This window comes from Carcharodon carcharias, chromosome 16 (genome assembly GCF_017639515.1).
Source record: "Carcharodon carcharias isolate sCarCar2 chromosome 16, sCarCar2.pri, whole genome shotgun sequence".
Classification (NCBI taxonomy): Eukaryota; Metazoa; Chordata; class Chondrichthyes; order Lamniformes; family Lamnidae; genus Carcharodon; species Carcharodon carcharias.
In genome coordinates, this window is record NC_054482.1 from 33249448 (window position 1) to 33262685 (window position 13238).

The 13238-nt window shown below is 52.2% G+C and overlaps 1 protein-coding gene across 4 annotated transcripts in view; it reads right to left on the reverse strand.

Moving 5' to 3' along the window:
- Window positions 1-1953: 1953 nt before the first annotated feature.
- Window positions 1954-13238, reverse strand: part of rabgap1l (RAB GTPase activating protein 1-like) — a 530937-nt gene continuing 519652 nt past the window's right edge. For 3 of the 4 annotated variants that reach the window (XM_041207937.1, XM_041207935.1, XM_041207939.1), the window contains 2 exons: window positions 7450-7647; window positions 1954-2284 (listed from right to left, as the gene is read on the reverse strand). In XM_041207937.1, coding sequence (XP_041063871.1) covers window positions 2129-2284; window positions 7450-7647 — 354 coding nt within the window. In that variant the 3' untranslated portion in view covers window positions 1954-2128. Of the gene's footprint in view, window positions 2285-6442; window positions 7084-7449; window positions 7648-13238 lie in introns of those variants that run through there. The other variant, XM_041207936.1, reaches the window with a different exon arrangement.

A 13238-nucleotide genomic window follows, 5' to 3' on the forward strand; every position in this document is an offset into this window, starting at 1 on the left:
TTGTACCTGCCCTGGGAGTGTTTGTTGGGTCAGTTTAGACTCGTGATGCTAAGTTAAACCTCTCTAAGATGCTGAAGACTGTCAGCTGTACAAAAATAATGTGATCCTCCGAAGTGTCTGCTTCAGTAAACCAGACCCCTTCCTGCTCACCCTGCAGTTACAATTTAAGGTTTAGCCACTGTTTAAAGGGACAGGATTCTCATGTTCTTGAGAAAATCTCCACAAGCTTTTTAATAAACGTTCATTCTCCCTGTGAATTTCTCCAGCTTCCTCTGGCTGGGCTGTTTATTCAAGTCTTTTTTCTGTAAATGTCAATGTGTAAAAGGTAATAAACATTAAGAATATTCAGTCTCTGTCTGGTGAGTGCTTTGGAAATGTCCCACCTCCCCATCAGCTGATTGGCTGCATTTCTGCAAGTGATTATCCTGATTGGCTGGTTGGCCTGTCAATCAATGTCACATCAGCACAAGATTTGATTCAAAGGCAATTATCAATCATTTTAAAATGATCAGTTTTATCCCGAATCTCTTGAATTTACAAGATTAAAAACAGAAATGGAAAGTTGCTGGGATTAAATCATCACAATCCAATTATTCACTCTTCACACTGGAGTTGCTGTTCCAGCTGGTGGGATCATGCTGTGCACTCTGTGCTGACTGCTGGGTAACGCCTGAAATGAGCTCGGGGAAATTTCGGGGCTCGAGGGCACAGTCACAATGTTATTTCTCACTCCTTAATCCGGGGCTCAGGGTAACAGCACAAAACTGACCCTCGTGAGAACTCAGTTTACAGGGGAGGAGTCAGGATATCACAGTGTACATGACCCTGAGTGTGCGTGTGACTGTGACCCAGTACTGTCTGTAGGTGCGTATCTCTGAGTGTGGGTGTGACTGTGACCCAGGACTGTCTGTAGGTGTGTGTGTCTCTTGAGTGTGCGTGTGACTGTGACCCAGTACTGTCTGAAGGTGTGTATCTCTGAGTGTGGGTGTGACTGTGACCCAGGACTGTCTGTAGGTGTGTGTCTCTTGAGTGTGCGTATGACTGTGACCCAGTACTGTCTGTAGGTGTGTATCTCTGAGTGTGGGTGTGACTGTGACCCAGGACTGTCTGTAGGTGTGTGTCTCTTGAGTGTGCGTGTGACTGTGACCCAGTACTGTCTGTAGGTGTGTATCTCGGAGTGTGCGTGTGACTGTGACCCAGGACTGTCTGTAGGTGTGTGTCTCTTGAGTGTAGGAGTGATACCCAGTGCTGTCTGTAGGTGTGTTGTCTCTGAGTGTGGGTATGTCACCCAGTACTGTCTGTAGGTGTGTTGTCTCTGAGTGTGGGTGTGTTACCCAGTCCTGCCTGTAAGTGTGCATCTCTGAGTGTGGGTATGTCTCCCAGTACTGTCTGTAGGTATGTGTCTCTCAGTGTGGGAACGTCACCCAGTGCTGTCTGTAGGTGTGTGTCTCAGTGTGGGAGTGTTATCCAGTACTGTCTGTAGTTCCCTCCCTGTGTTTCCCTTCAGTCTCATTTCTCCAGCTTGAACTCCTTCCTTGGTGTTTGATTCTGCCACTGGGTGATTTCACTGGGGAAGGTGTGTGTCAGGAATGGTTGTTATCATGTTCAAAGGCCTCTTTCCCTGTATTTCAGTTGAACTCAGCTCAGTGGAATGCTGCGATGATGATGTGTCTATAAACTGAGATGCTGCATATGTGGGGCATTGATCAGTCAGTAAGGGACTGAACTCTGAGGCCGATCGGTACTTCAGTCCCATGCTTGCACATCTGTCCAGGGTCTAGTTCTCCAGGCCAATGGGCTGAAGTCTTTTGGGTTTAAATATGTGTGTGGAGTCCTACAACTGATACCAATTGAATGATCTATTGAACCAAATGGGAAGCAATCTGGATCTTACTATACAGCTATCTGAAGGGTCTGCAGTTGGAGTGATCACAGAACACAGACAGACACAAGTGACAGTGAGTTAGTTTATTGTTGAAAATACAATTGTTACAAATACAAGCCGTCCCCAGAGATGGCTGCAGCAACCAGGGGGAGTCTGGCATTACAGATAAACACACAAACTAAAGGCACCTGTTGACTGGCTCAACAGGCTGCAAGTTAAGCATAAATTTTCCCCTATTTTTAACTATTTTAATATCGAACCTGTTTGAAAATTAAAGAAACAAGATAGATCATTTATTTGTTCTTTATACATTGTGCAAATGGTGTCCATTAGCTGTTCCTCTGCATTGTCCACACACATCAGTTTGTAAAGGCTGAAAGGGAAGAATGTTGGAGCGTCCTGCAGAAAGAACCAAGCAGAACAGTTAGAGTGTAAGACAGTACATCCAGAGAGTGACAGTGAGGCTTGGGAACCAACCTGAGCAAAACACCTCAATTTTTGGGGGTTAATGGATGGGAGCAGCTGGGTACTCCGTCTGGAGAGAGAGAGAGAGAGGGGGAGAGACTGAGCACGGGTGTAAGTGAGAGATGGAGAGTGAGAGCGCAAGCGAGGGAGAGCACAAGCGAGAGAGAGTGTAAGAGAGAGAGCGCGAGAGAGAGAGCGCAAGAGAGAGAGAGAGCGCGAGCGAGAGCGCGAGCAAGAGCGCGAGCGACAGAGCGCGAGCGAGAGAGAGAGCGCGAGCAAGAGAGCGCGAGCGAGACAGAGCGCGAGCGAGAGAGCGAGCGCAAGCGAGAGAGAGTGCAAGCGAGACAGAGCGCAAGCGAGACAGAGCGCAAGCGAGACAGAGCGCAAGCGAGACACAGCGCAAGCAAGAGACAGCGAACGAGAGAGAGAGCGCGAGCGAGAGAGAGCGCGAGAGACAGCGCGAGTGAGAGAGCGCGAGCAAGAGAGAGAGCACGAGCGAGAGAGAGAACGCGAGCGAGAGAACACGAGCGAGAGAACGCGAGCGAGAGAGAGAACGCGAGCGAGAGAGAACGCGAGCGAGAGAGAGCGCGAGCGAGAGCGAGAGAGAGATCGTGAGCAAGAGAGAGAGAGAGCATGAGAGTGCGAGCGAGAGCGCGAGCGACAGAAAGCGCAAGTAAGAGAGCGGGAGTGAGGGTGCGCGGGTAGGGGAGAGAGAGAGTTGGGGGAGAGATTGAATGAGGGAGAAATAGAGCAAGTGAGCGCACGAGTGAGTGAGAGCGCGGGAGTGAGTGTGCGCGCGAGTGAGAGTGTGCACGAGTGAGAGAGCGCATGAGAGAGAGCAAGCGAGAGAGAGCGCGCGAGTGAGAGCGAGAGTGAGAGAGGATGCGCGAGTGAGAGAGAGCACGCGAGTGAGAGAAGGTGCACGAGTGAGAGAAGGTGCACGAGTGAGAGAGTGTGCGCGAGTGAGAGCGCGAGTGAGAGAGCGCGTGAGAGAGGGCACGCGAGTGAGAGAGGGCACGTGAGTGAGAGCGAGAGTGAGAGAGGGCGCGTGAATGAGAAAAAGCGCGCGACTGACGTGAGTGAGAGACAGCGCGTGAGTGAGAGATAGCGCGCGAATGAGAGCGAGAGTGAGAGTGAGCATGCGAGTGAGAGAGAGTGGGGGTGAGAGAGAGCATGGGAGTGAGAGCGAGAGTGAGTGAGAGCGTGCGCAAGTGAGAGAGCGCGCGAGTGAGAGAGTGTGCGAGTGAGAGAGAGCGTGCGAGTGAGAGAGAGCGTGCGAGTGAGAGAGAGCGTGCGAGTGAGAGAGAGCGCGTGAGTGAGAGAGAGCGCGCGAGTGAGAAAGAACGCGCGAGTGAGAGAGAGCGCGAGCGAGAGAGAGCGCGAGTGCAAGCGAGAGAGGGAGCAAGAGAGAGAGCGTGAGCAAGAGAGAGAGAGAGCATGAGAGTGCGAGCGAGAGCGCGAGCGAGAGAAAGCGCAAGTAAGAGAGCGGGAGTGAGGGTGCGCGGGTAGGGGAGAGAGAGTTGGGGGAGAGATTGAATGAGGGAGAAAGAGAGCAAGTGAGCACACGAGTGAGTGAGAGTGCGGGAGTGAGTGTGCGCGCGAGTGAGTGTGCGCGAGTGAGAGAGTGTGCACGAGTGAGAGAGCGCATGAGAGAGAGCGAGCGAGAGAGAGCGCGCGAGTGAGAGCGAGAGTGAGAGAGGATGCGCGAGTGGGAGAGAGCACGCGAGTGAGAGAAGGAGCACGAGTGAGAGAGTGTGCGCGAGTGAGAGAGCGCGTGAGAGAGGGCGCGCGAGTGAGAGAGGGCACGTGAGTGAGAGCGAGATTGAGAGAGGGCGGGAGTGAGAGCGTGGGAGAGACAGAGAGCACTGGAGTGAGAGCAAGCACGGGAGTGAGAGCGAGAGTGAGTGAGAGAGCGTGCGCGAGTGAGAGTGTGCGTGAGTGACAGAGCGAGTGAGAGAGAGCGAGTGCAAGTAAGAGAGGGCACCCGGGTGAGAGCGAGAGTGAGAGAGGGCGCGTGAATGAGAAAGAGCGCGCGACTGACGTGAGTGAGAGACAGCGCGTGAGTGAGAGATAGCGCGCGAATGAGAGCGAGAGTGAGAGTGAGCATGCGAGTGAGAGAGAGTGGGGGTGAGAGAGAGCATGGGAGTGAGAGCGAGAGTGAGTGAGAGCGTGCGCAAGTGAGAGAGCGCGCGAGTGAGAGAGCGTGCGAGTGAGAGAGAGCGCGCGAGTGAGAGAGAGCGCGCGAGTGAGAGAGCGCGCGAGTGAGAGAGCGCGCGAGTGAGAGAGAGTGCGCGAGTGAGAGAGCACGTGAGAGAGAGCACGTGAGAGAGAGCACGTGAGAGACAGCACGTGCAAGTGAGAGACGGCATGCGAGTGAGAGAGGGCATGCGAGTGAGAGAGAGCACGGGAGTGAGAGCAAGCACGGGAGTGAGAGCGAGAGTGAGTGAGAGCGTGCGCGGGTGAGAGAGCGCGCAAGTGAGAGAGCGTGCAAGTGCAAGTGAGAGCGCGTGCGCGAGTGAGAGAGAGCAAGCGAGAGAGAGCGTGCGAGTGACAGCGAGAGTGAGAGAGGGTGGACAAGTAAGAGCGAGAGTGAGAGCGCGAGTGAAAGAGCGCGCGGGAGTGAGAGAGCGCGCGGGAGTGAGAGCGCGCGCGGGAGTGAGAGCGCGCGCGGGAGTGAGAGCGCGCGCGGGAGTGAGAGAGCGCGCGGGAGTGAGAGAGCGCGCGGGAGTGAGAGAGAGCGCGGGAGTGAGAGAGCGCGCGGGAGTGAGAGAGCGCGCGGGAGTGAGAGCGTGGGAGTGAGAGGGACCGTGGGAGTGAGAGCGAGCGCAGGGGTGACAGTGCGCGGGGGAGTGAGAGCGAGAGTGAGAGAGGGCGGGAGAGAGCGAGAGTCGGGAGAGAGCGAGAGTGAGCGAGCATGAGAGTGAGAGTGAGAGAGCGCGGGAGTGAGAACAAGCGTGGGAGTGAGAGCAAGCACGGGGGTGACAGTGCGCGGGGGAGTGAGAGTGAGAGCGAGAGTGAGGGAGAGCGTGCGAGTGAGAGCGTGGGAGTGAGGGAGAGCGCGGGAGTGAGGGAGTGCGCACGAGTGAGAGAGACTGTGGGAGTGAGGGAGAGTGGGGGAGTGAGGGAGAGCGTGGGAGTGAAAAAGACCGCGGGAGTGAGAGCGAGCGTGAGGGTGAGAGTGCGCGGGGGAGTGAGAACAAGCGCGGGGGAGTGAGGGAGAGTGCGGGAGTGAGGGAGAGCGCGGGAGTGAGGGAGAGCGCGGGAGTGAGGGAGAGCGCGGGAGTGAGGGAGAGCGCGGGAGTGAGGGAGAGCGCGGGAGTGAGGGAGAGCGCAGGAGTGAGGGAGCGCGCGGAAGTGAGAACAAGCGCGGAAGTGAGAGAGAGCGCGAGAGTGAGGGAGAGCGCGGGAGTGAGGGAGAGCGCGGGAGTGAGGGAGCGCGCGGGAGTGAGAACAAGCGCGGAAGTGAGAGAGAGCGCGAGAGTGAGAGAGAGCGCGGGAGTGAGAACAAGCGCGGGGGTGAGAGAGAGCGCGGGGGTGAGAGAGAGCGCGGGGGTGAGAGAGAGCGCGGGGGTGAGAGAGAGCGCGGGGGTAAGACAGAGCGCGGGAGTGAGAGAGAGCGCGGGAGTGAGAGAGAGCGCGGGAGTGAGAGAGCGCGGGAGTGAGAACTAGTACGGGAGTGAGAGGGAGCGCGGGAGTGAGAGAGCGCGCGGGGGTGAGAGAGAGCGCGGGGGTGAGAGAGAGCACGGGGGTGAGAGAGAGCGCGGGAGTGAGAGAGAGCGCGGGGGTGAGAGAGCGCGCGGGAGTGAGAGAGAGCACGGGGGTGAGAGAGAGCGCGGGGGTGAGAGAGTGCGCGGGGGTGAGAGAGAGCGCGGGGGTGAGAGAGAGCGCGGGGGTGAGAGAGAGCGCGGGGGTGAGAGAGCGCGCGGGGGTGAGAGAGAGCGCTGGGGTGAGAGAGAGCGCTGGGGTGAGAGAGCGCGGGGGTGAGAGAGAGCGCGGGGGTGAGAGAGAGCGCGGGAGTGAGAGAGCGCGCGGGGGTGAGAGAGAGCGCGGGAGTGAGAGAGAGCGCGGGAGTGAGAGAGAGCGCGGGGGTGAGAGAGCGCGGGAGTGAGAGAGAGCGCGGGGGTGAGAGAGAGCGCGGGGGTGAGAGAGAGCGCGGGGGTGAGAGAGAGCAAGTGAGAGAAAGAGCACTAGTGAGAGAGAGAGAGTGAGAGTGAGGAACATTCTCAGCCAGTCCGGACAGGATAACTAAACAACAAACAGGATTTGCTGACAGGCCCTCATCCCTGAAGCTGCCTGTAGAATTGATCCATTCACTAAATATCTCAATGACGTTACCAATCAACAACTGATGCCAATGAAAATGACAAGATATTGTTCCTAAAATACAATAACATTTCTTGTTATACAAACCAACAATGAGTAAGATTGGATTAAATAATGAGGATGTACTTGAATGTACGGAAAGGTGAAAGTTCAGCGGGCAGCTGCTGGCCTTGAGGGTTGTGTGTCTGTAGTGAGTGTTTGCCGTCGAGTTCAGGAGTTAATATTCAGGCTGCTGTCCCCTCACCATCAGGAGCTGGAGGGGACTATGTGCTTTCTTTGGGAGGGGGAGGCGGAGGGGGAGGGGGTTGTGTGCCGGTGGCAGTTTTGATCGAGTTGAGAGTCTTGCTGAGCCAGGAGTTTTTGGCAGCTTGGATCTCATTGAGGAGAGCCCCTCGATGATGTTCCAGCTCCTGTGAAAGGGACAGACACGAAACTGTGATTCCAACTCAAAATAATTCATCACTACAACCCAGAGACAGAGTCATCACCACCAAGGAGCACTTTGTACACAAACCCAGAGACACCCGTGTACACACACTCAGACCCAGGGATCCCCAAATACACACACTTAGGCCCAGTGACCCCCATATACACACACACTCAGGCCTCGAGACCATCCTGTGTACACACACAGCCAGTGACCACGCTGTACATACCCACAGAGCCAGACGCCACCCTGTACACACACACACACACACTTATTACCCACCTAGTCCTCCCTCCCCCAGCCCCTCTCCCTCATGGGTGCAGATGGAGCTTCCATCTTGGGAGGGTACCTGTATTTTACACTTGGCCTCCACCAGCTGCAGTTTAGTCTGTGCCAGCTCCAGCTCCATCTCCCTCAGCTGCTTCTTGAGAAGCTCCTTCTCCTCGTCCACGTCCTGGTTGGAGTGATCCTGACCGGGGTCTGGGAGCTGGAACTCACCGTCCTTCCTGAAGAGCTCGCAGCACCGACCACACGCCAGCACTTTCCCCTGGCCATTGGAGAGAGATCACTCAGTAAGGACATTGGCCAACGGTGCTCAGTGACGCCCCCTTAAACCCAGCAGAAATCTTTTCACACCACCGTTCTGTCAGGGATGCAGATGAGGCTCAGATCAAGACATCACTTTAAAATTAGAGACAGGTTGGTCAGAAGGTGAGATTAGGAAGCATTTTGTCATAGGTAGGGTGTGGAAAGTGGAACGCAAAACACTGCTGTGGCTGGGTATAATTTCAAAAATGATGTTGACAGGTTTTTCTTAGACAGAGGTAATGTGTATTGTGGAAGCAAGGCAGTTTTTTTTAAACATTCGTTCACGGGATGTGGGCTTCGCTGGCTGGACCAGCACTTATTGCCCGTCCCTATTTGCCCTTGAGAAGGTGGTGGTGAGCTGCCTTCTTGAACCGCTGCAGCCCATGTGGTGTAGGTACACCCACAGTGCTGTTAGGGAGGGAGTTCCAAGATTTTGACCCAGTGACAGTGATGGAACAGCGATATATTTCCAAATCAGGATGGTGAGTGACTTGGAGGGAAACATCCAGGTGGTGGTGTTTCCTTGTGTCCACTGCCCTTGTCCTTCTGGATGGTAGTGGTCGTGGGTTTGGAAGGTTCTGTCTAAGGGGCCTTGGTGAATTCCTGCATCTTGTAGATGGTACACACTGCTGCTACTGTGCGTCAGTGGTGGGGAGAGTGAATGTTTGTGGATGTGGTGCCAATCAAGTGGGCTGTTTTGTCCTGGATGGTATCCAGCTTCTTGAGTGTTGTGGGAGGTGCACTCATTCAGGCAAGTGGGGAGTATTCCATCACACACCTGACTTGTGCCTTGTAGATGGTGGTCAGGCTTTGGGGAGTCAGGAGGTGGGTTACTCATCACACGATTCCTAGCCTCTGAGCAGTATTTATATGGCTAATCCAGTTCAGTTTCTGGTCAATGGTAACCCCCCAGGATGTTGACAGTGGGGGATCCAGTGATGATAATGACATTGAACATCAAGGGGCGATGGGTGGATTCTCTCTTGTTGGAGATGGTCATTGCCTGACACTGTGTGGCGCGAATGTTACTTGCCACTTGTCAGTCCAAGCCTGGATATTGTTCAGGTCTTGCTGCATTTGGACATGGACTGTTTCAGTATCTGAGGAGTTGCGAATGGTGCTGAACATTGTTCAATCATCAACAAACATCCCCACTTCTGACCTTATGATTGAAGGAAGGTCATTGATGAAGCAGCTGAAAATTGTTGGGCCGAGGACACTATCCTGAGGAACTCCTGCAGTGATGTCCTGGAACTGAGATGACTGACCTCCAACAACCACAACCATCTTCCTTTGTGCTCAGAGTGACTCCAACCAGCAGAGAGTTTTCCCCCTGATTCCCATTGACTCCAGTTTTGCTAGGGCTCCTTGATGCCACACTTGGTCAAATGCAGCCTTGATGTCAGGGGCAGTCACTCTCACCTCACCTCGGGACTTCTGGTCTTTTGTCCATGTTTGAACCAAGGCTGTATTGAGGTCAGGAGCTGAGTGCCCCTGGTGGAACCCAAACTGGTTGTCAGTGAGCAGGTTATTGCTAAGCAAGTGCCGCTTGATAGCATCGTTGATGACCCCTTCCACTACTTTACTAATGATTGAGAGCAGACTGATGGGGCGGTAATTGGCCGGGTTGGATTTGTCCTGCTTTTTGTGTACGGGACATACCTGGGCAATTTTCCACATAGCTGGGTAGATGATACCAGTACTGTAGCTGTAGCTGTACTGGAACAGCTTGGCTAGGGGTGCAGCAAGTTCTGGAGCACAAGACTTCAGTACTTTTGCCGGAATGTTGTCAGGGCCCATAGCCTTTGCAGTATCTAGTGCCTTCAGCCATTTCTTGATATCACGCGGAGTGAATCGAATTGGCTGAAGACTGGCATCTGTGATGCTGAGGACCCCCGGAGGAGGCCGAGATGGATCATCCACTCGGCAGTCCTGGCTGAAGATTGTAGCAAATGCTTCAGCCTTATCTTTCACAATGATGTGCTGGCTCCCCCATCATTGAGGATGAGGATATTTGTGGAGCCTCCTCCTCCAGTGAGTTGTTTAATTGTCATTCACGACTGGATGTGGCAGGACTGCAGAGCTTAGATCTGATCTGTTGGTTGTGGGATCGCTTTAGCTCTGTCTATCACTTGCTACTTATGTTGTTTGGCACACAAGTAGTCCTGTGTTATAGCTGCACCAGGTTTTAACCTCATTTTTAGGTATACCTGGTGCTGCTCCTGACATGCCCTCCTGCACTCTTCATTGAACCAGTGTTGATCCCCTGGCTTGATGGTAATGGTACAGTGGGGGATATGCCGGGCCATGAGGTTACAGATTGTGTTCGAGTGTAATTCTGCTGCTGCTCATGGCCCACAGCGCCTCATAGCTACCCAGTCTTGAGTTGCTAGACCTGTTTGAAATCTATCCCATTTAGCATGGCGGTAGTGCCACACAACACAATGGAGGGTTTCCTCAATGTGAAGGTGGGACTTCGTCTCCACAATGACTGTGCTGTGGTCACTCCTACTGATACTGACAGGTGCATCTGTAGCAGGCAGGTTGGTGAAGATGAGGTCAAGTATGTTTTTCCCATTTGTTGGTTCCCTCACCACCCGCTACAGACCCAGTTTAGCAGCTATGTCATTTGGGGCTTGGCCAGCTGGGTCAGTAGTGGTGTTACCAAGCCAGTCTTGATGATGGACATTGAAGTCCCCCACCCAGAGTACATTCAGCATGCTTAACACCCTCTGTCCTTCCTCCAAGTGGTGTTCAACATGGAGGGACACTGATTCATCAGCTGAGGGAGGGCGGTACGTGATAATCAGCAGGAAGTTTCCTTGCCCACGTTTGACCTGATGCCATGAGACTTCACGGTGTATAGAGGTGATGGTGAGGGCTCCCAGGGCAACTCCCTCCTGACTGTATACCACTGTGTCACCACCTCTGTTGGGTCTGTCCTGCCGGTGGGACAGGACATACCCGGGGATGGTGATGGTGGAGTCTGGGACAGTATCTGTACGGTATGATTCCGTGAGGATGACTCTGTCAGGCTGTTGCTTGACTAGTCTGAGACAGCTCTCCCAATTTTGGCACTAGCCCCCAGATGTTAGTAAGGAGGACTTTCCAGGGTCAACATGGCTGAGATTGCTGTTGTCATTTCTGGTGCCGAGGTCGATGCCGGGTGGTCTGTCCGGTTTCATTCCTTTTTTGTGACTTTGTAGCGGTTTGATACAACTGAGTGGTGGCTGGGCCATTTCAGAGGGCATCTAAGATTCAACCACATTGCTGTGGATCTGAAGTCACATGTAGGCCAGACCAGGTAAGGACAACAGATTTCCTTCCCTAAAGGACATGGAATTATGATGGAGATCAGCCATGATCTAATTAAGTGGCAGCATAGGCTCAGGGGCTGAATGGTCTTTCTTTTATTCTTTTATAGGATACGGGCGTCACTGACCACCAGCATTTATTGCTCACCCCAAATTGCCCTGGAACTGAGTGACTTGCTAGGCCATTGCAAAATGGTAACAAACCCAAGTCAAAGGCTCTGTATCTGAATGCATGCAGCATTGTAAAAAAATGGATGAATTATTAGCACAGGTAGAAATAAACATGTATGACCTGACAGCCATCACAGAGACATGGCTGCAGGTTGACCAAGGCTGGGACCTGAACATAAACAAAAACAGAAATACCTGGAAAAACTGAACAGGTCTGGCAGCATGTATTTCACATTTCAAAAAGACAGGAAGCTAGGAAAAGGTGGTGGGGCAGCTCTGTTAATTAAGGATGTCATTAGTACAGTAGTAAGAGATTACCTTAGCTTGAAAGAGCAAGATGTTGAATCAGTTTGGATAGAGTTAAGAAATAGGAAAGGTAAGAGGTCACCTGTGGGAGTAGTTTATAGGCTCCCTAACAGTAGTTACACTGTAGGACAGCATGTACAGGAAAAAATAAATGGGGCGTGTAAGAAAGGCACCAGGAAAATCATGGGTGACTTTACAATGGGTGACAATCTACACGTAGATTGGGCAAATCAGATTGGGCAAAGGTAGCCTGGAAAATGAGTTTATAGAATATATGTGGGACAATTTCTTACAGCAATATGTTCTGGAGCCAACCAACAAGCAGGCTATTCTGGACCTAGTAATGAGCAATGAGACAGGATCAATCAATAACCTCATGGTAAAGGAACCTTTAAGTGACAGTGAGCTTAACATAATAGAATTTCATTTTCAGTTTGAAGGGGAGATGTGTATCTCACCTCCCTATCTTTGTAATCTCCTGCAACCTATAATACTCTGAGGTACCTGCCCTCCTCCAGTGTTGGCTTCCAGCTTATCCCTGATTTCAGTTGCTCCACCTCTGGTGGCTGTGCCTTCAGAGGACCCATGCTCTGGAATTCCCTCCTTAAAATCAACCTCTTTAACCAAGCTTAATATCTGCCATGATATTTCCATATGCAGCTTGGTGTCAAACTTTGTTTGATAATGCTCCTGTGAAGCACCTTGGGATGTTTTGCTATGTTAAGGGTGCTACACAAGTGCAAATTGTTGTTGTAGTTGGGAAAGATAATTGGCAAAAGAATCAGAGAGGTAGGTGAGGAGAATTTTTTTCCGACTTGGCAAGTTTCTCTGCTCTGGAGCGCACCGCCTGAACTGATTCAATAGTAACTTTCAACAGGGAATGGAATAAATGGTTGAAATGGAAAAGGTTGCAGGACATTGGAGAAAGAGTCGGGGAGTGGGACTAATCAGACAGTTCTTTTAAAGAGCATCAGTCTGTTGAATGAACAGCTTCCTCTGTGCTGTAGGATTCTATGATTAAGGAGAACTCTTGCTGAGTCCAGAGACCCAGGCTAATGCACTGGGGACACGGGTTCAAATCCCACCACGGCAGCTGGTGTAATTTAAATTCAATTAATAAATCTGAAATTGAAAGCTACTCTCAGTAATGATGAAATTATCGATTGTTGTAAAAACCCATATGATTCACGAATGTCCTTTAGTCATAGTCATAGACTCGTAGAGGTCTACAGCCACAGAAAAAGGCCCTGCGGCCCATCGAGTCTGCGCCAGTCAAACAAGTACCTAACTATTCTAATCCCATTTTCCAGCACTAGGCCCATAGGCTTGTCTGCCATGGCATCGCAAGTGTACATTCAAATACTTCTTAAATGTCATGAGGGTTTATGCCTCTACCACCCCTTCAGGCAGAAAGTTCCAGATTCCCACCACCCTCTGGATGAAAAAAATTCTTCCTCACATCCCCTCTAAACCTTCTGCCCCTTACCTTAAATCCATGCCCCCGGTTACTGATCCCTCCACCAAGGGGAAAAGTTCCTTCCTGTCTATCCTATCTATGTCCCTCATAATTTTATACACCTCAATCATGTCTCTTCTCAGTCTCCCCTGCTCCAAGGAAAATAATCCTAGTCTATCTAATCTCTCCTCATAACTAAAATTCTCCAGCCCAGGCAACATCCTGGTAAATCTCCTCTGCACTCTCTCTAGTGCAATCACATCCTTCCTATAATGCAGATTCCAGAACTGCACGCAATACTCT